The sequence below is a fragment of the Necator americanus genome, chromosome V (assembly GCF_031761385.1).
Source record: "Necator americanus strain Aroian chromosome V, whole genome shotgun sequence".
Classification (NCBI taxonomy): domain Eukaryota; kingdom Metazoa; phylum Nematoda; class Chromadorea; order Rhabditida; family Ancylostomatidae; genus Necator; species Necator americanus.
This window is the reverse complement of record NC_087375.1, coordinates 37,823,414-37,847,207: the sequence shown is the minus strand read 5'-3', so window position 1 is coordinate 37,847,207 and position 23,794 is coordinate 37,823,414. Positions and strand designations below refer to the sequence as shown.

General features: G+C 39.0%; 1 protein-coding gene across 2 annotated transcripts; it reads right to left on the bottom strand.

The window, feature by feature from the left end:
* Nucleotides 1-1,421: 1,421 nt before the first annotated feature.
* RB195_016394 (uncharacterized protein) lies at nt 1,422-23,649 on the bottom strand (the record flags this gene model as incomplete). Of its 2 annotated transcripts, XM_064207539.1 has the most annotated exons (34): nt 1,422-1,508; nt 1,561-1,644; nt 2,347-2,430; nt 4,480-4,620; nt 4,840-4,978; nt 5,116-5,225; nt 6,113-6,163; nt 6,252-6,383; nt 6,441-6,527; nt 7,275-7,432; nt 7,691-7,799; nt 7,900-7,978; nt 8,232-8,301; nt 8,432-8,561; nt 8,686-8,788; nt 9,480-9,636; nt 10,136-10,248; nt 10,334-10,442; nt 11,274-11,355; nt 12,387-12,542; nt 12,606-12,689; nt 12,899-12,994; nt 13,873-14,035; nt 14,344-14,443; nt 15,473-15,574; nt 15,747-15,838; nt 16,304-16,395; nt 16,452-16,592; nt 17,577-17,747; nt 18,974-19,063; nt 19,656-19,772; nt 21,341-21,470; nt 21,533-21,536; nt 23,514-23,649. In XM_064207539.1, the coding sequence occupies 34 exons, from the start codon at nt 23,647-23,649 to the stop codon at nt 1,422-1,424; spliced, it is 3,699 nt and encodes a 1,232-aa protein (XP_064063419.1). The 2 variants fall into 2 exon arrangements, with proteins under 2 accessions (XP_064063419.1, XP_064063420.1); XM_064207538.1 differs by lacking the exons at nt 21,533-21,536; nt 23,514-23,649 and having other exon boundaries at nt 21,341-21,436.
* Nucleotides 23,650-23,794: the final 145 nt, after the last annotated feature.

The following is a 23,794-nucleotide window of genomic DNA, read 5'->3' as shown; positions in this document are numbered from 1 at the left end:
TCGCAGATTATGGAGAGAAGGGCGATTCCGTCCATTTCTTCCTAATTGCCGTGAAAAACGGCCCGGAAGATACGGCTTCGAGCGTTCCGGCGCGCTACTTTCTACAACGAGTTCGATTGGAACGCTCCCGCCTTGTGCATCTTCCGGGCCATTTTTTACGGCAATTAGGAAGAAATGGACGGAATCACCCCTCTCCATAATCTACTACCCCTATAAGAATACTCCACCTGAAATCCGCACCACCCCAGATTCGTGGGGTGATGCCTTTAAGCTATCATTTGATTAAGTCACGCGCAGAATTTTCCTCCACTTCAGATCATACTCTATTTAAGAAATTATCCTCATTTTGGCTACGTTTATAAAGGCTCTAAATGGTTGAACGAACTCTGTTTTGCAACAATAAAAAAATCTTACGACTCCTCTGAAGAATTGCAGTTTTTTCTTCTCATAGTTTTCAAAAAAAAAACTGTCCTTGCTGATTAAACGAAAGTGTGTTTGTTTTTTTTTTCAATTTATCAAAGGCTCTTTGGTTCAACGCTCACGGTCTGCAACAGTTTGGAATGTCTACTGAATAAAATTTGAATACTAAAAAGAGATAATGACGCTCCAGTGGAACACTGAATAAGATTTCACTATGTATTTTTTTATTAGCACTCGTAGTAAAATCTTTTTTTTTAATTTGTTTTTTTTTATTACAGTTAAAGTAATTTCATGGCTACCTTTTTTCTAAACAATCCCTTGCTATTTTAGAATCAATCAATCATATTTTATTTTATCTGTACTTTCCACTTTTAATTTTTCACCCAGTGCTAAGTATGCATGTGTCACTGTTCATTGGACGAAATTTCTTCAATCTAGAACAGAAATTAATCATATAGTGTCACGCACGCAGAATAAGGCAACAAACTGTTTTTTTTTGGCATTAAATGAGCGGTAACCAAAATTTGCGGCAATTGTGTAAGGATAACGTTCAGTCTATCCGTCTTTGCCAGATTTTTCAAACGCCGTCGAGCATCATTTCAGTGAGCACAGTAAAGCGGTGGATTTGCGTGGAATGGAAATCGTGACACCACTCATCTTGTCATAACTCATTGATGCTTAATCCAGATTAAATAATTTGCCACATCATATTTTAGTCAATCTATGTAAGTTTTAAAGAGATGTTTGTAGTTTATGTGGACTGATTGTGGGAATTTCGCTGGCAGCCAAATAAAAAAGGTGCTCTACAGTATGCCGCACTGAAACTATTTTAAATATAACACTTTATTTTAAAAAATAACATATTCATTAGAAATTGCAAGAAAGTTATGAAGATAAACAAATCAAACGATCAAAATTATAAATAAGGACACCTGATTATTTAACTAGTATCCCTTAGTTATAGTTTAATTTGAAACACGTAAACTTTTCACTTAACGAGTTCAGCTTGGATCAATCAACACCACAACGTCGCCAGCTTCCACAAAAGCTCCCTTAGGATGTAGAATACTTCTAACTTTCCCGGAAGTCTGCAATTATTTGAGTTTGTAAATTTCGAAAGAGTTCAGGAATCATACGAACCTTGCTCTTTACAGCAATCTCCATTTTCATAGATGTCACGGTGAATAACAACTGACTGACTGCTACTTCATCTCCTTGTTTTACCTGAACCGGTCTCATTATTAGTAGAAATAAATAAAATATAAAGACATAAAAATAAATAATAAGGATGAGTCGGTAGTAATTTTTCTTTTAAGGTAAACGTTTAATCAGAATTAGCTCTTCCAAACTGCTAAAAATAAAACCAAAAAATAAAGAAAGAAACTGATTCTTATATTTTCACATTTGTTCTTGCATTCCTTTGCTTCCTCCTTTCTTCTTCTTTTCTATTATGTTTTTCTTTTTCATATACACATCCAAGCAGAAGGTTTAAACAGCAGTAGGGATTAGCCTCCACACCAGAATAATAAAACAGTCCAACGCACTTCAATAAATTTCAGGTTTTTTTTTTCTTTTTTTCATTTTTGATTGAGAAAAGGAACTGCTAGAACTAGATACAGGCAACAGAGCGAAAATAAATGCTTTTACGTAACGTATTTTTTAAAAATAGCAGAAAGAATAAAAAGTAGAAGTTTTTCCTCGTTCTTGAAGGATGCAGTTGTCAAAAGAATAAACTTTGAAAAAAAATCAGCGAAAAAGGAAAGCTCTGAAATATTGATATGCAAAAGTTGTTTAAATACCACATTTGAACATACTGATAAAAGCAAAGGAATGAAGATGAGTTGATAGAAGATTTTTTTTTAATTTGCCAGAAATTCAAACAAGTGATTTAGTGGATAATTTCGTTCGAGGGAAGAAATCGCTTACTTTAATAATTGATATTACTCCTTTCATTGGAGCGCCATGCTGACTCAGGTCGCCCTTCTGTTCTTTAGGATACTCCATCCTTTTCTAAATCACAGATTTTTAAGCAGAATCGGAAATTTAACATAGGAAAAAAGAAATTTCTTTAACCACAATTTACAACGCTGTTTAAGAACAACAATTAATGAGATAAAATTAACTAATTAATAAATTCAGCGACAAAGAGTTTACAGTACCGGCTGCAACGAAGACGATGGCCTCCTAACCCGATGAACTTCAGCTTACAAACAACAGATAAGACAACATGTTATGGATATTTGAATATATTTAATTATTTATTTATTAATTTATTCATTCATTTATAATATGGTATTTGACATGCTTATTATTATTTGGTTTATTTGAACTTTAGCTTAAGCGTACAGTGGCGGTAAGACTGTCGTTTTGTGCGGAAGTGATCGGTCTTTGTTGTCATTATCCTGGCGCCCTTCACGTCCACAACATAGCCTTTGTCCTCTTTATTATAGATTATGAGAAGACCAGTACGAGTCAGCGTAAGCAGACGCGGTTCAAGATTTGTCATTTTGTCGAATAGCAAACCCTTTGATTTTGTCATGCACAGCACGTATCCCCTAGCGGCAACATCGCTGTCCTTCACGCGCCAAGCGCGAGCAGGTAGGAGGTCGTCTGCTTACGCTGACTCGTACTGGTCTTCTCATAATCTATAATAAAGAGGACAAAGGCTATGTTGTGGACGTGAAGGGCGCCAGGATAATGACAACAAAGACCGATCACTTCCGCACAAAACGACAGTCTTCCCGCCGCTGTAAGCCGCACATCCTTGCATCGCTACATTTTTCGGAAAGAAAGCGACTGGCATATGTTCGAAAGCCAAGTCCTCTACACAGTTCTAAAGAGACCAACACTAAGTTATCCTCATGTAATGAGTCAGTCGCCGAGCTCCAATAGGGGACGTTCTACTTGAGAGTACTACTAAGCTTATGTTGTGATTAATTTCTCTTATCTTTAGAGAATTATTTCCTTAGGGATAAGCCAAATTAATGCGGAAGGTTGTGCAACTAAAAAAATGTTGTAATTATTGGAACGTGAACTGACGAACTGCACAGGACCAAACGCAAATAAAAAAAAATCGAAAAAAAAATCAAGAAAAAATTAAATGTCCATTTCAAAGGTTTTTCAAATGAAAATGATTCAAATGAGCTAGACAGATCCAGTATAAGAGGAAAGAGTCTAACTGCCATTTACTCCTTCAGAACAGTAAGAAGGTTAAAGAAAAAACAGCCGAAACATTTTTCAAGGAAACTAATATTTTAGAAGAAAGTGGCCAATGCGTTGCTGCGGGTCAGTAGACGACTTAGATGAGAACAAATAAGTGTTATTTCCCTAGAAAGAAAAAAACGTAATAAATCCCGGATGAGATGTTGCTGGATAGGAATAAATATTCGTATATGTCACCTCTTGTAATTGATATCTAAACAAGGGCGCTGACCCACCAACAATGGCAGAGATAATTCTCGGAGAATCATCCCAATGAATCATTACTTGTTTATTTATTTATTTATCATCGAAAAAGGAAGATTCTCATCGAAATTCTCGAAGGATCGGGACCTCTTGAGAAATCCCCGTCACGAAAAGGATCGATAAAAGCATTATATAGGCGAGTTAATCGAGGATCAGCATGAGTGATTCATTTGTGCATCAATTTTTTGAAATTTTCCCATCTGTTTATGCGGTCGCTGGAGTTCATAACCATGAGTAAATTAAATTACAACATCCTAGACAGACAAAAACAGTGAAAATGACCAATTCCAGAAGACTGCAGCAAAAAAAGGTGCGTGATTTTGGGAAAAAAGAAATAAAAATATGTAAGATATGAGAAATATGTGTGTAAAAATGTATGAATGTTTAAAAAATATGAGAAAAATTTGTGAAAACAATCTAATTAGTAGTCGTAGAACTTTAGTCTGACCGTGCCAGTATTGTTAAATATTGATCCCAGCAGATTACGCTTATGGCATCCCTCTGTTTACATAAACAGGCCGAGGTCATGCCAATACTCAGCACGGTGGGATGTATTTATTATTCAGCACCTTCCTATTAATCTGGAATGTCTACCTGTGCTGCTTCTCGATCCAGAACGAAAATACTTCGTTCTTGTCCGTTGTACTCGAAATGAACTTGCCGTTCTCCATCTGAGTTCACTCGTCCGATGCTCGTCAGTCGGATTATTAGCGTTTTACCATGCTCCAGTTCAATCTAGAAGAATGCTCAGTGAAAATGACACACCAGAAACAGTTTTTCGTCCATATTTTTCTTTTGTTTTTCTTTAATTAAAATATTCTATACTATTAAAATGAGGTTTCATTCTCATTTTCCATCTCCTATTTTCTAACCAAACAGCTTTCCTTTCGTTGTTGACAAATTATGTAAAGAATCAATCTTTGAGGAAAAAAACTCAACAATAAAAGTGCATACTTCTAATTCTTGCTGATGCTCAGGCCCAGAGAAGAACACATCAGTTGGAAGAAGATCTACTGGACCGTATTTTCGACGAAAATTCACCATTTGATCGAATTCCTCCGGAAACATGGCTGATGACAAAACGTCCTGCATTCTATAAGAAGCAAAAATTATCGTATACTTCGAAATGCATCCGAGTTCTTAAGCCTGAGTGAAGAATAAAATGATATGACATTACAAATGAATGACTGTATTAAACCCTGTCGCGAGCGGAATCCATCCAACATTCACCTAAAAACAAGTTCATGCTTCTTCTCAAGCTTTCTTCGTTGATAATCAAAATCCATAGGTTCGAGAGTTGCCCCTGGTCGACCAGTGATCGGTTTTTTTCCACGAAGCACCTTAAATGCTAGTGGTTCATAATTATTCCACAATGTACTCACATTTTGTTTAACAAGACCGAATCCAAAAAAGGCGTAATGCAATCAGCAGACTAAGAATCTTCATTTTACTTCAATTGTTGTCTCCAAGTGGAAAAAGTTGTTTGAATTTGAAATAAAAAGCATTTCTCCAAGAATTCTCTTTAGAATCTAAAAGTGATGTGGAAAAAAAAAACTTTTAGATTTTTTTTTGCCGATGAATTTTATGTTTTCTCCATTCTAAAGCAAAACTAGGTACGAGTCAAAGTTGTGGAGTCTTCATGTAGGAATTTTCAGAGAGAATTTATCCTCTTTAGTTTTCCTATGATAAACAAATAGACAGATAGGATACGATGACTTCTTACTGAAGATAATAGCACTTGTAGTAAGGGTCCCGTGAGTAGTGGTTTTCTATAGATTTTAGATTGCAATACTCTTTTGCTCCTCTCAACCTATCAACAAATTTATTCTTTTTGTGTTTATGTGCTTATTACAGTAATGCTCCTTTCCTGGATCTAGGTAATGTGCTGTTGCAGCAATATGAAGAAGTAAGTCGGTGTTGAAAGGAAAGCGAGATGAGGCGAGAAAGAGGTCGTAGAAGATCGCTAAGAGTGAATCTCATTCATTTTTGTCCTAATATTATTTATATTATAATTGTATTTTATCATATATTAATGATTAATCTCAAGAGATGGAGATTAATCTCAACTAATCTCCATCTCAAGCGGATTGATCAACGCCAGACACTTTATCCTTTATCCTCTATTATTTTATATATTATTACTCCATATTTTAATCGATCGTTAATCGTTAATTATTTACATGTAATTGTTCTTTCATTTCAAAAACAACATTAATAATCAACTTACTTTCTCCTGCAATGATTTTGGGAAACCATATGCGGGTTGTCCCAATTTTCTCTGAAATTATTTTTTTAAACTCAGAAATCAGCAAATCATACAATGAGTCTGAGAAGAACTTTTAAAGTTGAGGATTTATGCAACTGGCCTCGAAAAAATCCTGTACGCTCTTAGGAAGTGCGTACTTCTCCGCATGTTTCTCCAAATGTTCGCAAGAAGAAATCCCCTGTTGTGTCATGAACTGCGCCAAATCTCCTGCAGCCTTTGATGACGGTGCAACCTGACAACAGCGTTCCCATTTAAGAACAAGTATGGTACATATATAGTCAAAAGGTACCTTAATTATATCTCCGAGAGCTTCATTAGCTCTTGCATAATTTTTACAGACCAATGGGAATTGATCTGCCAGGTCCAGCGAGTATGACTGAATTTTTAGGGCGTAAGAAAGTGAAATACAGTAATGGAGAGCAATAAACGAAATCTACGTAAGAAATGTTGCATCTGAAGAAGAGAGCAGAGCGTGCGACAAGCACAAGGTACCCTACAACCGTTCTCTCTTCTGGAACCTGTGAAGTGGTGAGCACGTCTAGCACGCATCTCCATCAAAACGTCTAAGATTAAGGGACTGCACACTTAACGATGCTAATGTTCGCCCAGAAGAGAAGCAGCCGAAATCAATGTCAGCAGCAGTTTTCTTCTCGATTCACATTCCTTATCCACATTTTGCCTGCTTCAATCAAACATGGATAGTGTTTAGACAAAAATGTAGACTTCTACATCCGAAACAAACTGTTCGTTGGTGTTAAATGTGTTTAACAGGATGGATGGGATGCGTTTTTGATTGGGAGAGAGCAGAGAGAGGAGGGTGTGTGTTGAGCAGCACGCCTTCAAGCAAGACGGGTGAGGAAAGAAGCATTTGAGTTTTCAAAAAAAAAAAACTAAATTAGGCAGACGGCGACAGTGCTTTGTATTTATCCAGATTATGACACAGTTTTAGCCTCATTGTTCTATGATAGCGTCAATAAATTTCCCAGTCACCCAAACAGAATTGCAGTGGACGCGTCGCAGTCGGGGCAACACGAGTACCGGTGTCAACATGTGACATGCATATCATATAGATTTTAGGAGAACGCAACATTTCCTGAACTGTTCAGAATGTCACTATTTATACCTGAAATTGCAGGTTAGTGTACTGTCCTCCAGGAATATTATGCTCGAACACATCTGATGTGCCGCTCTTCAATGTGTCAGTGCATTCGAAGTTGGCATATAGTCGACGAGTCTGTTCCCAATAACGATTGTATTTTGAAATGGCTTCCAAATTCAACCCTGAACACAGGAACATTACCTTTTCTCCAAGCTATTCTTTCAAAATGGAAAACTAATATTTGGAAAAAGTACTTCGACAAAACACAGAAGTTAGTGTGGATGCATCTGTTGATGTAATCGGCACAGAACGTGCTTATCCGAGCTAACGCAACGCCCTTATCCTCGGCGAAAGTGGATGTGAATTTATCCTTTTTATCCTTATTATTTACTCATTTCATTTATTTCTATCACGGGAAGAAATGAAAGTGGCAAGATTACCGGTTGCTTTTGGCGTATATTCCATGCTGCGCACAATTGCACCCAAACTCGGCTGGCTGGTCATTCCACTCATGCTATCAATTGCTCCATCAACACCGTCAGCACCTGCCTTAAAAGGCTTATTTTAGAAAATCTTCCTATCTAAGTATTTCGTAAGTGACTGCTTCGAACGAGTTCCATTTTCGTTTTGCTCGAAAATGCAAATATACCTCGGCAGCAGCAATCATCGAAGCGACGCCTGTTCCCGCCGTGTCGTGAGTATGAACTTGGATTGGTAGGTCAGGATATCTGAAATTTAGTAGAAGAATAATGATAGAACAGATCAAGAAATGAATAAAAGACTGCTGGCTCCTATTCGCTTCTAATTCATTTTAATTAGTTTAATTTGGAAATTTGGAAGGGTTTGTTTGCAACCGTATGTATCGGAGAGGAGAGGAAGTAGATGATCAAAGCGCTTAAGGCGGTAAATGATAATAGCTAAGACATATATGAAACTTTTGATTTTGTCATTTTTGAAATGTAAAAAAGAAAATTCGCAAACTTTTCTCGTATACTTCCAATCAGGAGACGAGCAGCAGAAGGATGTAGTACACCAGCCATGTCCTTGATTGCTGCAATCAGAGTGTAAAGTGGAATAGAAAAAATAAAACAAGTAGATAAAACTTGGGTAAATCCGAGAAAACGAGCAGTGCCCCGTCCTAACTGCAGTATAAACGATACAGATAAAATGATTTGATCTACCTAAAATGTGAATTCCAGCTTTCACAAGTTCATTGACGAGGTTCATGTAGTACTGAAGATTGTATCTGGTTGCATTTCGGTCAGTGACGTCACCGGTATATGCAATTGCTGCTTCTATCACACCTCCAGCCTGCAGTACACATTAAATTAGCACACAACTCTCTGAATTTTTGGAAATTTTCCATTCTTGTTCACCCATTTTTATTCCTCTGTAATAAATGCCAGCTGTGTCTTCGTTTTCATGTTCGTCTCACCTTTGCGACTGCTTCTATACCAAATATTAAGTTTGGTATATAATTCAAACAATCCATTATTCGAAATATGTCCATTCCAGACTGTACGGCTAATTTACAAAATCTGTAAAACAACATTTCAATGCTCACGTTGTACCTGTTGAAGAATGTTAGGATAGTTCTAGACACTTAAAAATGTCCGGAGATCATAATTTTCAAAATCTCTTGTTTGCATTTACAGTTACGTTGAGGATTCTTACTCTTTTTATTATTTGGACTCGAAGTAGTCGAAGACTATCCGAACTCGAGGTATTCGGAATATTCGGAAAATTGACTTATCCCAACATACAAGTGCTACTACATGACAACCCAAAATATGCGGCTTTGACAACGGAAACCAAGAAAAAACGGAGAATATCGAACAACACCTGCTACTGAAGCTAAATCAAGATGATTTCTTTATATTGCCGTTAAAATGTGATCATTATGGAAACTGTTTTGATTTAGCTGAATAGCTGAATGAGTTGAAACTTCCCAATATTTGAACCCACAGCACAAAAAGCACAAAAAAGAACAAGCACAGCACAAACACCAGCAGCCAACTCAAGTCTCAGAGAAATTTCTTACAAACGTTTCAAATATTTTATCTGAGAGATAGAGGGAGTAATTCTATGTACGTTTTAAAGTAATAAGAAATTAGTATTTCAGTCAGCAGTGGCACTTGCAATGTCGTACTTCCAGTGCTTCAATGCATTAATTTGAAGAAGAAATAAAAGTTATAAAATGTTAACAAAAAGATAAAATCAGGAACTCACTCATTGATGTAGTTGTCTGGAAAATTACTGTATCCAAAAGCGTTAGCGCCGCGAAATATGCACTGGAATGGGACGTTAGGAATAGCTTTTCGTAACGCCTCCAACCTCTCCCATGGGCATTCGTAGAGGAAGTTCATGCAGACGTGAAATGTAGCACCTGGAATCCTGCTTAGTTGTTCAATAATCAATTAATAATTAGCAATTCAGGATTTTCAATAGCTAATTAAAAGGATAAGGTCACTGGCGCATCAATCCACTCGGGATGCGCCAACGCGTTTTACTGGAATTCGTAATCGATGGGGTTTTAGAACGCGTGTCTGGTACCAATTTATCGACCCCGGAGGCATGAGAGGCTTGGTTTGCACTAGGGCGGTTCCGAACCCCCGACCGTGCGGCTACATCGGCCCTCTAACCGGATGCGCTACACCCGTCCATCAATAACTAATTAGTAGTCAGCAATTGAGGATCCAACTTTTAGATTATTTTGTAAGATCTCGAGAGCAAGTTTAGTACTATAAATACAACCATGTAGCTACATGGCAACCATGTAGCTGCGTCCCTATCATCGCAATTTCCTGTTCTTATTAGATTTTTTTAGCTAGGCATAGTCGTTAATTTTCTTAATTCTTAACAAAAACGTATTTTTACATCACCACCTCCCCAATTCTCAATAGATCTTAATCCACTCATGTGGTGAGTGATGTGAGGAGCAATTCTTAGTAGATCCTTCGTCCGAACTCTAGTGGCCAACAGTGACTGATGAGCATCCCTACAAGAATAAATACAGCTAAAATGTTCTCTGTAGGTGTTGTGATAATTCAGAACTTTTAATGTAGAACTCATTGGCGATTCACCTGAATGACGTATCGGTTATGAGTAGGCCTTTATGGTCTCGCAAAGCTTTTGCGAAACCAGCTGGTCCTTCGCTATCGAGGATTTGTTTCAAGCCTTTCGGAGGTGCACCTAAGTTGAGGGAAAGACTTTGTGAAACAGATAGAATGGAGAAAACATTTTTTTTGTAAATAAAATAGTAAATTGCAGCTCAATAAATTCTCTTCTAAATATTTAGAAACAAAGTTTTGTAACCCTTGTTACTTAATTTTTTAAATGTGCGGAAAAAGGTTTGCCATTGAACGTTCGATGATGTCTTACTAGTTTTGGTATTTTAAGTGCCCAACTTATTTTTTAGAAGAATATTCTAGAAAAAATAGCAGTGTTTGGTACAACTGTAAGTGTGCTCTTACACAGAATTTCTATGAACTTTCTACTTTTTCTTTATTCATTTTTGTCGGGTAGAAAAACTTAGTGTTTTTATACGTTTGAAATTTCCATTCGCTGCAACTTCTGACTGCCTCCGCAAAATTGTTGGGTGATTCCATCCATGTGAGTTTTACGAATACTTTTGCCGTTGATACGAACAGAAACGTCGATGGGGAATCAAATGATTCAAAAAATCGAGTTTTCCACCAGTTCAGAGATTCTCCCATAGAGACGATGAAGGTGTGGACAGAGAAATAGTCTTCTGCTCAAACCAGTAGTGAATCTACGAGAACTCAATTCTCGGATAACTCGAGGTGAACTGCAATTGCGAGCGTTATGTCAGTGGAATTTACTTGTCGAAAAATGACATAAAAAAAGTAAATGACGTCACAGAAAACATCTAACAAAATTCTTTCTTGAACTGATGAAGAGCCCAAATGATCTGTTACTAAACAAGATGCGGATATGTTACGGCTTTGCAGCTGCGCTTATTAGGATGCTCATGTGAGTTCCAGAATAAGAAATTTCATCTACCTCCTTCAGGTTGTGGCGTATCCGGCGGTGTACGATAGATTTTGGCATTAGGGACTCCGAGTGGTGAGAATGAGCCATTCACCTAAATACACTTAATAGTAAATAAACATCTGAATAGTCCACAAAAAAAATTTAAGATTCAAGATAAAGCCACTGTGTTTCCATAGGATTTCATTCCTGTGGGCAGTGATTAGTGACATCTCAGGTGTATTATGGAAGAATTGGACTTGGACAACAGCTCAGTGAATGACTACAGACAAGCATCGGGTAGGAAAGCACCACGTTCTACAGTTTGTGTTATTAGAATACGTTGCGTTGACTTTGTGCTCTGTATAAACATTCTCAGAAGATAGGACATACAACGCCTTAATGTCAGAAAAATCATATTTTCTTGTGATTACCGAACATGACCACAACATAAGTGCATAGGGAGGACCCGGACCATCTCTAGATGAAGGGCGTCTAGCCCACGGGGTGCAGCACAAATTATGACGATCCCTTTGCCAATCGTCCAAAAGTGAAGGAGGTCCCTTGGAAAACCACCAAAAAAAGGGGGAGGATCTTTAGCCAACTGTCCAAAGGTGGAGGGGGTCCTTTCGCGAACAGCACAAAAGTGAAGGGGGTCCTTTCGCCAACCGTCCAAAAGTGATGATTGTGATTTCCCCAGCACCGTTCACCAACCGTCTAAAAGCGAATGTGGTCGGAGGACCGGCTCCGACTATCGCATCTATGCCCCAGAAACTTCGTTACCGTCGTCAAATCTCTCTCCACCAACATCTCAAGGAGTGGATCTCTGCTCTTTCCACAAAATTTTCACACTGTCGGATAGCCAAATGCTTCAAGAAAGTAAGTATCCGTTGTACTGATACAAAAGTTGTTGAGTTGAAGATTTCGGAATAGAGGATACTTTCACTTCATGCACTGAAATGATGCGTTGACCAAAGTAGTTCTTCCTCAGCCTTTCACGCACTGACCAGGTGAAAATAAATTTCGCTTGTAGATCAAGAATCAGTAAAATCGGTCTCCGAATGTTTCCGTTTTTTTTTTGGAGAAAGGGTTCCTGCCCACTCAATCTCAATGTATTTCGAGGTGTTGGAGAAAAATGAGGTTCACCTTTACTTCGCTCATATATCTGAGCAATTTGAGACCTCTGCTTCGGGGAGGAATTATTTCCGCCAATGATGGGTTCTCTTCTATGTATGACGTGTGTGCTACACCTTCCGTGAACATAGGATCCTTTAGTATGTTTATTAAGTACAAGACATTCGACTGGAATAGAATAGTTTTTGTAACAATAATAATAAGAACCATAAAATATGTCTTAATGTAAACCTCAATGCCGCGTATCCTTGTGTCCCGTAAGCACCGTATCATTCTTTTTGTAGCCTCCACAAAAGTTGGCGCATGAGAGATCACCTTAAGAAAAACCATGTATTCATGGTAATAAAGTAATGGAAGTAAATAATAGAGTAGTTATGAAAGCTTAGCAAACATGGCTGAATAAATACTCGTTCCCAGGCAACTTGTTTTTTTTTTATTTTGCGGTCCCATTAACGTTTCGTTTCTTCTAGCAAAGTTTAGTTGATATTTTTGTTTCCTCTCAATTAAGAGACAAGAATGTTAACCTTGCACAAAAGTGGACCGTAGGTGGTGCTGACGTTGCCTCCATCATATGCAAATTCATCCTTACGGATTCCCAATCCACAACCAATTCGGTAAACCTGCAATGGAGATTTGCAATGGGATTATCATTGATTTACTCAATATTTGACTCGAAAACGTGGTGAAGGGATCGTCAAAGTGACACATTCTGGAATTCAGACCGAAAGTCGTATTCGCCGGATTACGGTATATTAAGGATAAATGGTTGGTGTGGAGAGGCGCTGTTGACGCATATCACACGTACAGCAGTGAAAATTCGGTCTTAGCGCTATACAAAGAGGGCGATTTTTTCTTTTCTTTCACATCTGACCTCCTGCAAACGTGGTGACGTTCTCTCGACGTTTGGAGGAGTGTCGTGGAATTCGAAGGAGAATTAGTATCCATGTAGGGATGCTGGGCAAAAACAGAAATTTCGTTACTTCTGAATCATTGGAAATTATTTTCCCGTTTTTTTGAGGGTAAATACTAGTACACTAATATGAAGCGGGGGGTACAAACCTTTCCAACGATGTAACGAAGAAGACCAAGAACACCTTGCTCATCTTTTTGACACCACCGTTCGCGATCGGGACAAAAGGAGACATTATTGAGCCCACTCAAGCAAATCGAAAAACAGCAGGAGTGCAGAAGATGCAGGTGGGCATTAATAATTAATTGCAGTTGCTGTTTTCGACAGAAATGCGTTAATTCACCCAAAATAACCGTGTACAAAGCTTTTTTTTGGATCGGTTATTTTTCTTAGATGGCTGACTTAACTAAATGAGGCACTGTTTATGTGATAAATACGTAATATGATGACAAGGGGACTTTTTGTTACTTGGATACTGATAAGAGTCCTTTTTTTGTGTATAAAAAAGGAATAACTACTCCTTTTAACAGCTATTATTTCTGTCATTAAAGAACATCTACAGCAGACACTGGGAGGAGAAAAACAAACCTTCAACCTTCCTGATTTGGGCTTGCATGAATCAACTGGATCTTCACTGGTGATCTGACACTGAATAGCTGCACCTCTGAGAACGATGTTCTCCTGATTCAGACCCAATTCGACCAAACTTGCTCCTTCCGCTAGACGAATTTGTGCATGCACCAAATCGATCCTATTTTTAGGGAATTTATAGTCATTGTTTTTATGTTTCGAAACTTTTGACTTATAAAACAAAGTATGATTACTTAAAATATTGTGGGTTGTTATACTTCAAGTTACACATGAAAGAGATACTCATTAAAAAAAACTTCCAAACAAAATGTGCAAAGACAGTGAAAACAAAAGAGAGCTGTTTGAGGAATCCTTCATCACAACTATTCCAATTTTATTTTTTCATCTTGCCAACTTCAAATCTTCCGCAAAAAAAGAAAAACTCTCAACAAATTTGTTTTACAACAGCGTTTCGTTCCTAGGATTCACCCTGTCACTTCTTCTGTAACACAGTGTTCCATCTGCAAGCGTGGACTCATTCCAATAAAGTAATGGTTTCCGTTCATATCCACAAGAAATTTTACAGTACCTTAAGAAGATAGAGCTAACCTTTTTTACATGTAAATCTCACAGCATATTTCGAAAACTCTATATCCACTCTATTTCGGATTTGATTGGAGTGTTTGTGAGTATAATTTAGTCAACAGTTATATAATTTATTCAATAATTATATAATTTATTCAATAAATCATCAACAAAGAATAAAGACAAATATAGGATAAGATATAAAATATAAAATGAAATAAAATAATATTTCTAAGGTGAAAGTGCAGGAGAAGACGATATCAGGAGAGTTGAGCCAGAGCCAGCCGCCGGTGACGCTCTCAATCTTGTGTTTTTTTAGGAAAAATATTTTGTGCTTTATTATTTTCAAGAACAATTCGGTATTTCATTCCTTTCTCATTCTTCTTACTACTATGTTTTCTCTCCGACAATGTTGGTAGATATAATGTTGGCTTATCTAAAGGGAAAATCTCCTTCAATCACTTTCCAAAACATTTTTTTTTACTTCTTTAGCTTTCTGAAGGTGTCACGTTGCACATTTTTTTTTTGTGAAATGTTCTCCTTGTCTGATCAAAAGTACTACATTTAGAGAGTTGTGGTGAGGTAAGCTCTACACTCTGGTAAAGTTGATAAAATTGGTCAAGAGTAAGGCGGACGGCCTATAACAAAAAATTCGAGGTATCCAAGGTCAGGACATCTCTTCCTCTCCCTCTCCTCCAAACAAATATGTAAAATGTTTGGAAAGTTTTCCTTTCTCTGGTTACAGGTTATTAGCTAACTGGCTAAGTAAAGTATTAGTAAACTAATGTATTAGTTAGTAAAGCCAAGCAAACTGGCAAACTTTTAGCCGATTATTTTTTGGATTCGGGAATCCGAGGTGCTCATCACTGTTCTACGTGAGTCTTAGTAGAACTGTAGTAATTAGCGAAGGATTTTGCGACTTTTTTTCAAATGTTTTTATTCAGACGAATATCTTTTCTTTTCTCTTTTTGGTGTGTGTGAATAAATAAATAAATAAATAAATATTTCAAATATTATTATGACCACTGCTTACCAGCATTTTCGTAAGCAACCTGCCTACTAAAGGCGATAGCATCTGCAAACAATTTTGATCGAATACCGTCATCCAGCCCTCGGGCCGGTGCAACTTCCAGCACTAAACACATATTAAAACCACCAATATAATATTTGCTTTGCAGAATCTACTCCTCACATGATCTAGGAATCATATAATGTATAACACCAATTGTTTTCTCAAAAATGTTCAAAACCTAATATTGAGGTGTCCCAGGAAGATTTAGTTAAAATTTACTCTAGAAATTACTTACCTCTTCTGTGCTGTCGTTGATATGAGCAGTCCCTCTCGTGAAGATGCGCGACATCGCCATACTTATCAGCCAAGACTTGGACTTCAATGTGCCTGAAAATTGTACCACTATTTACTTTTTGGTACGATTTCATTTAACAATCTGCCATATAGAAGAGTATTAGCAGAGCTTTCAACTTTTTTTTACAATTTTACAATACAAATTACCATAGGGAAGCGAAGAAATTTCAAAAATTTGAAGTACGGTCTAAAACTGGGAGGAAATGTTGTTGCTGTGCAGATTTCTCACATCAAAACTGATAACGACGGGAAATTGCAAAAATTTAATATACACTTCTTTATATTATACATTTACCCTTCTTTTCTTATTCTCACCACTATTTTTTTTATTTCAGTCAAAACTTTATGTCCCTTGTCTGTTAAACCTCTTTTCTACTTTTTATTTTCTTTCCTCGTACCGGCGAAGTTTCAATGAAGGTACTTACATTATAAAACTTTTCACAATTTCAAATTTCTGGGTGGAAAGATCGGCTATGCGCGGTGGGTCAACTGCCATACCTTGGGCTTTCGATGAGCTTCTCAGCTATGAGGGAACCGTCGCCGAATCGCACATGCGCCTCCTTGGATGCATACTCAAATGCTTCAGCAACCTCAACACAAGCTACTAAATGATTTATCCAACAAAGCGGACAGATGTTTGTCTTACCCTTGCCAGACTTTCCACAGGCGTCATCCCTATACCTCCGAATCCACAGGCAGGTTTCAGAATAATAGGTGTATTGAGTTGTTTAAAGAATTTAACTGCTTCCTCCGGCGTTGTTATTGGAGCTGTTGTTCCCGGAACAACCTTAAGGAATAGATTAAGCGCGGTCCTTCTTTTTCCAATTTTCATGTTTGTTCTTCCTTACTGGAGTTTAAAAAAGGTCTATTCTGCTCTGAATTTATTTTTTCATACTTCTTTACAGTTGTTTCTGCCAAGGAGTTTCGTGACGAAGTCTGACCAAAGCGGGCGGCGGAGCATTTAATAGTCCTTGAAGTGTCCTAATCCTCAATCCTTGTAGCGTATCTAATATCGCATAGAACTCAGTTGGTCTCAGCACTCTCTGGTGCAGTGATTGCCGCTGAAACTCATAGCATGGCTGACCCATCCTATTTTACCTTTCTAGGTATACGCGGATGAGTCTCCGATGATCGATCGTTGACGTGGAAAAGAACTTCGGATCCTTTTTTTTATTCGGGAAGGGTACAGCTATACTCCTCACGTCACCCCCTCGATGAATAGTTCAACGAAACTACTGTATTTTCCTCCTCCTTTGATGTTTCCGGATTTCTGAAGCGAAAGGCCGAGCAAAAAGAATGATGAAGAAGTGGAAATGGAGCGGGATATTTTATTTTTGGACTTCTTAGTTCTACTGCGTCATTAGTAAATAACTTTGGCTTTACCAAATAGGTTATTCAAGTCCTGAGAATTTCATGAGAGAAGCTCGGTGGGGAGTTTCTGCTTTCTCAAGAAAAAAAAAACAGTTTGCTGACTCACTACAATTACGAAAGTGACTAGAATCAAATCTAGATTTTAAAATGTGACCAGAAAATCTCTGTTTGGCATATTTTTGCATTTTTTCGCGCTGACATATTTGAATAACTAAGTGAGGAAAAGGTGTCTTACCAGAATATTATTTCTTTAGGTTTTTGGATTCTAATGCTGTTAGTAGCTGCGCTGCATTGATGCAGCGAGAAATATCAATGTAGAAGTTGTCAATTGGTGTTTTGCGTCGTAACTTGAGAGGGATAGTGAGGAATTTCTGAAGAGTTGTTCCAAGAAATATTTCACCTTCAACTCCGCTCCAGATGCGCACTGTCGAGCCATTAACTTATCGGCCACACAAGCGACCACTGGAGGAGGTGGTCCGATGAATGACATACCAGCATCGATGACCTGCTGAGCAAAGTCTGACCGCTTCGCAAGATTACAATTTCCTGGGTGAATGGCGTCAACATCATTCTGAAAAGCAAATTCCTAGATGGACAAGAACCAACTTTATTTTCTTCTCTAAGTGAATTTTGAAAAGTGGAAGTATTTTTGCGAATAGATAATGAATATGAAAAGGAATTCAAGCATGAGATGCAAAGTGAAGGGAACCACTATCGAGACTAATGTATTTATCATTATTATTGATACCATGAGGTGTAACTAGTGACGTGTAAAACATTATAGTGATTTTGCGTCTCAGGATCCCACTATGTGGGTCACCTGTTTTCAATTTATGGGTTCTAGCCTCTGAAGAGTTTCCATCAAACCGTTGCACTTGTTGTTTTTGCTTTGGCATCGCGCATTTGGCTTTTCTCCAAGTCCACTTTTATATCTCCCTCACATAATTACAATTACATAATACAATTACGTTTTCATAATTTTTCTCTGAACCAAGCGCGGTGCAACAAAACTCTAAACTGACCTGAAAGTGATTATAGGACTACAGTCAAAATCAATCAACGAAGAGGTAGTATTCGACATGCCAAGATTCATGGACAAACATGGCCTCTACAAGAATGACTCGGAGATTTTCAAGGATTCCGCCAGACAAATATTTCCTCAGAAGTAATGGAAATTCAGAAGTATCTTATCAAGGTGACGTGTCAACACTGGGTGATGTGGTAAGATTCATGGGACTTCCATAACTTTTTTTCAGTTCCTTGTAAAAAAAACTGCATATCGCTACAACTGCAGTTCCTCAGGATATGCGGTTGAGTGGTAGTGCCAGAACGAAAAGAGCCAAGTATAGATTTCTCAGCAAAATTTACTTGAACTTAATTTCTTTCGAATACTGTTAGTCATAGCTCTTCCATTTACATCTGAACCAAAACTATCTGTGTGATCAGAATTTCAAACAAAAAAGGCTGACCTCTGCACTATGTAATAGCTTAATGTTACTGAGGTAGTCCGATAGAATATAATAATATAATGACTTTTATAAAAGTTTGGAAAATAAGGTACGGGGCAACGCTGAATGGTAGTTATTTATCAGTGAAGCGTTGGCGACAGCTTTGCGCTCTGCATTTGGCTCGTTTTCCATTTCTAGCAGCTGTCTGGTTGAAAAACACCATGCCGTCAAAGAAAATATGTTCAAAACACGCAAAATTTCCCGTAAACCTCCATTCCGTTGAAGTTTCTCCTTCCACAGACATCCCATCCCGGACTTCATAGTTTTACAAGAACATTAGTAGGATCACCTCTTTCGCCAAATTAATGATCTCGTCCAAATCCTGGTACGCCGAAACAGGATCGAGACCTCTGCCAACCAAAAACGATTTGTCTGCCATCTGTAATAAGATATGCCTAGTTTTACATTAAATTTAAGACTATACATTTTCTTCTATAGTTGTGCGATACGAGCCATGTTGCATTTTAGTAAAAAAATATGATAGGTTTTTGGCGAAAATCCTTCTTTTGAGTGACATCGAGCTGTTTTAAAGGCATCACCCCACGAATCTGAGGTGGTGCGGATTTCAGGTGGAGTATTCGTATACGGGATGGGAGACTATGGAGAGGGGGGTGATTCCATCCATTTCTTCCTAATTGCCGTAAAAAACGGTCCGGAAGATGCGGCGCCGCACAAGGCTGGTGCGCTCCAGCCGAACTCCCTGTAGAAAATAGTGCGCCAGAACGCCAGAAGCCGTATCTTCCTATCCGTTTTTCACGGCAATTAGGAAGAAATGGACGGAATTATCCCCTCTCCATAGTCTCCCATCCCGTATACGAATACTCCACCTGAAATCCGTACCACCTCAGATTCGCGGAGTGATGCCTTTAAGGAACCAAAGGAACTACGTTCAACAGGTAAGTACTTTTAAATCACACTTGTTTAAACAAAAGTGTTGATTTGTTACTTTAATAAAGAAACAGTTCCTGAACCTGTCGATGTTGCGAGAAACGATCCTCATAGGCGTAGATTCCGATGGACTCAATTTCAAGTTCGCGAAGTGTTCGGTAAACTCGAAGCGCTACCTCTCCTCGGCTTGCAACCAACACCTAATATTGCGATAGCAAGTAATTTTTCTAAAATAACCATTGTTGATTATGGACAACGATTTGATTCAATAGTGTCCATAGCGGAGTATACCGTTATCTTGAAGAGCTCAAAAGTCTGAAACATTTTCTTGGTTTCATAATCAATCACTGATAACAAAGGGTTCAAAAAAGTTGCTGAAAATCTCATAAAAACAAGTCCGAGCAGAGATGGCCCTTTTCAGGTCTACAAAATAGGATGACCAACCGTATGGTGTGTGCTGGTGCGTGTGCATTAATTTATTAATGAACAAAATTATCTAAGAACAATGTTAACGAATTCTGGAGAACATTCATATGGATGATGATTTTTTTGATTTGATTTCAAACATCGACACTGTGCAAATCAATTAATTTTTATGGAAAATGCTAGAGCAAAGTGTTACAATACGCACAGTTACTTAGATGGGAGACGTCTCCACATATCTGCGGTCCCCAGTATCGTCTATACCCCCATTACATAGCACACAATCTCTCAGCGAAGTCGGAATGTTCACTCCCATGTCATAGGCTGAGAGAGGGCCGTTTTCGTAGTTTTTTTTCAAATTTGCACTTAAGAAAAACCACAGCGAGATCGGAAGTGCGCAAGCACTCTCCTCGCATCATTCATCAGAGCTCGCCTTTCGTTCCCCATCGCTGCTTCCCAGGAGGTTGCGCAGAGCATCGTGGAAGTAGTAACGCGGAACGTTAAATGTATGAAGTAATAAAGTATAAAGTTTCACCAAAACCTCGTCAGCATAACAAGAAAACATAAATACAGTTCCCAATCCCAAGGTGTCGAGAAGAGAGGAAGATTGCAGCACAGAGCTCCAAAGCTATGAAAACGGCCAACCGCAGTCCTATTACTTAGTGTAGTAATATATAAATATACATTTAGCAAAAACTAAGCTACCCTTTAGATTAACAAGTCTTCAAACTTTTGCACCAAGTGATGCAAGGATTTGCCTCGCGCACTTTGCGGGGGTTCCGCAACCTCAGATAATGCCTTGCTTGCAAGCTTATAGTTGGGTCAAAACGACACAAAGTACGGACAGTTGCGTAAGCGGCTGCGTTCGAAGCGGCGCGGTGGGGCGTAGTGATTGCGATCGTGTAAGAATCCTCGCTACCGCCACCCATCTCTACAGTTCGGCCCACCTCGACTCCAACCGCTGTCTCTACCGCACCGCTTTGAGCGCAGCCGCCTACACAACTGTATGTGCTTCATGTCGTTTAGGCTCGACTATACATGTTCTAGCATGTTCTTACTTGACATCCAATGGTTGTGGCCTGGAGCGGAAGCCTGATGCATACTTGTAACGTTCTTACCTGGTATATCCTAAACAAGTAAGAGCATGCTAGAACATGTAAGACTGCAAGCAAGTCATTCTTCGAGGTTGTGGAAGTTTCGCAAGGTGCGAATCCCATCATTCACCACCAAGTGATTGCAAGTGGGCGCAAGTGTTCGAAAATTTCTATCATTATTTGCCCAAATGTTGAGTGTCACACCAATATTTTTCAAAGATGCAAAATGGAAATACTTGCAAACGTAGCACCTTCTTGAATTGTTTCCTGACAGGTGTCCTGGCAGTACTCAGGAGGCGTAAGCAGCCCATTGATTGCGGTTGCACCCAATAGTTTCGTGCAAACATCGCATGAGAATGCAGGATTCCAGCGCGGTAGGGACTGAAATACAGGTCTAAATCACACTAATTCTCTTCTTCTGGATGAAGAAATCATAGACAAACCTTACTAGAAAATTCTATCTCTGCTGCTTTCTAGATCGGCTAGTAATGAGAGAACGAAAAAGCAGAAAAAATCCGAAGACTACTTGATGCAGTGGTCGCAGATGACGAGAGTTCCACAGTCACCTGCTCATTGCTCCATAAGGTATGAAATGGTGCACACCTGCAACTGTGGGAATTTATGGGTTAATGTAGAACTTGGAAGACATATACACTAAGAAACAATATGAGAACTGATATGATAAACAGAAACAGAAAACAAAAACGTGCACGTGAATTCATGTAGCATCGATTGTTTTGTTTCTTGTTTCAATAATGTCAATATCAGATCAAACATTTAAAATCATGATATATAATAACGGGCTTATTCTGTCAGGTGTGTGTGTGTGAGTCACGAAATTCAAAAAGGGAGGTGCGACGAGACCACCGGCGTCAGATTGGTGCGCCGGCACCAGATACCTATAGAAGCGGTTGCGACGGGTCCACCTTCGCCAGATACCTATCTATAGAAGGAGGTGCGACGGGTCCACCGGCGCCAAATACCTATCTATAGAAGGGGGTACGACGGGTACACCGGCGTCGGATTGGCGCGCCGGTGCCAGACACCTCTAGAAGTGGGAGCGACAGTTCCACCGCCGTCGAATTAGTGTGTCAGCGCCAGACACTTCTAGAAGGGGGTGTGACGGGTTCACCGGCGTCGGGTTGGCGCGCTGGTGCCAGATAGCTATAATACGGGGTGCAGCGGGTACACCAGCGTCGAAATGGTGCGTGATTACTTCGTGTGCAAGACGCAAAAGATAGATGGTAGCAGCCGTTTCATAGCCGTGGCCACTGGGCGCTTTGCTTTTCAACTTTATGACTTTATGACTCCCCCGCGTTTCTATTTTCTTCTTCGTTCTCCTCAGGTTGGTAGCATCGCGATAGTCGCGAGAACGTTATCTTTATTGGTAGGAAGATGTCTTTCACGTTCCTTTCATTTTATACTAAAACATTCTTCTTTGATAACTGTTTGGGGAAAACAGAAGGAAAACCCATATTTCGCGTGATACTTTCAAACTTGGTCTAGAATATACTGGTATGGAGTGTTTGAAACTGAAGTTCGAATGTACTCCAAATGTAGAATTGACGCGTTGAGAAAGAAGACTATGAAATTTTTCGCTTTTAGTTATAATATAAAAAGGAAGAAAGATTGTTGGAGATACACAAGTCCAATTTCACAGAAAATGCCACTACTGTTAATTTTCGTTGATTAGTGAAGAGAGCGAAGTGAACACCATAGAAAGGCTTTAGCCGGACGTTCACACTGGTAAAGGATAAAGGAGTTGTTTCTGGCGTTAAAACCGTGACCCCACGAATGTGAGGTGATACGGATTTCAGATGGAGTATTCGTCTGCGGGATAGTAGATTGTGGAGAGGGGGTGATTCCGTCCATTTCCTCCTAATTGCCGTAAAAAACGGCTAGGAAGATGCGGCGCTTGCACAGGGCTGGCGCGCTCCAGTCGAATTCTTTGTAGAAAATAGCGCGCCCGAACGCCTGAGGCCGTATCTTTCGGGCCGTTTTTTACGGCAATTAGGAGGAAATGGACGGAATCACCCCCTCTCCATAATCTACTATCCCGCATACGAATACTCCACCTGAGATCCGTACCACCATAGATTCGTGGTGTGATGCCTTTAATCAATCCGTTTGGGATGTGCCCCATGTTCACTTCAATTCAGAATCGTTTGAAGTTTACGAACGTGTGACTGGCCCATACAACGACTTGCGGTGGCTAGCTGATGTATCAAGTCAGTGTTTTTATCCTCCCAGATAAGTCTGGCACCAATTTATCGACCCCGTAAGGATGAATTCTTGGTGAGCACTAGGGCGGATTCGAACCTCCGATCGATCGTGCAGGAAGCAGAACCTCTAACCGCTACGCTACACCCGCACCAAAAAATTTAGAACATTCGGTGTAATATCTGCATAATTTGAAATATGTACCGTTGCTAGTGTTCAAATTCCTTGCTGTCAGTTGAAAATGACCCTGCACTCCACGGTATTCATCTTGTAATCCTCGAACCAACGACATGATTTTTCTTACCCACCAGTGATCACATGCGTATTTCGTGGCTTCCATTGTTTACGCAATGATATTCTAATTACAGTATTATCTATGCTAAATATGGACAGAATGTGCTGATATCGTTCGGAGATAATATTTGTAGCTCAGGTCTAAGGATAACACATTAACTTCATTTAACACATAAGATAGATAACAGATT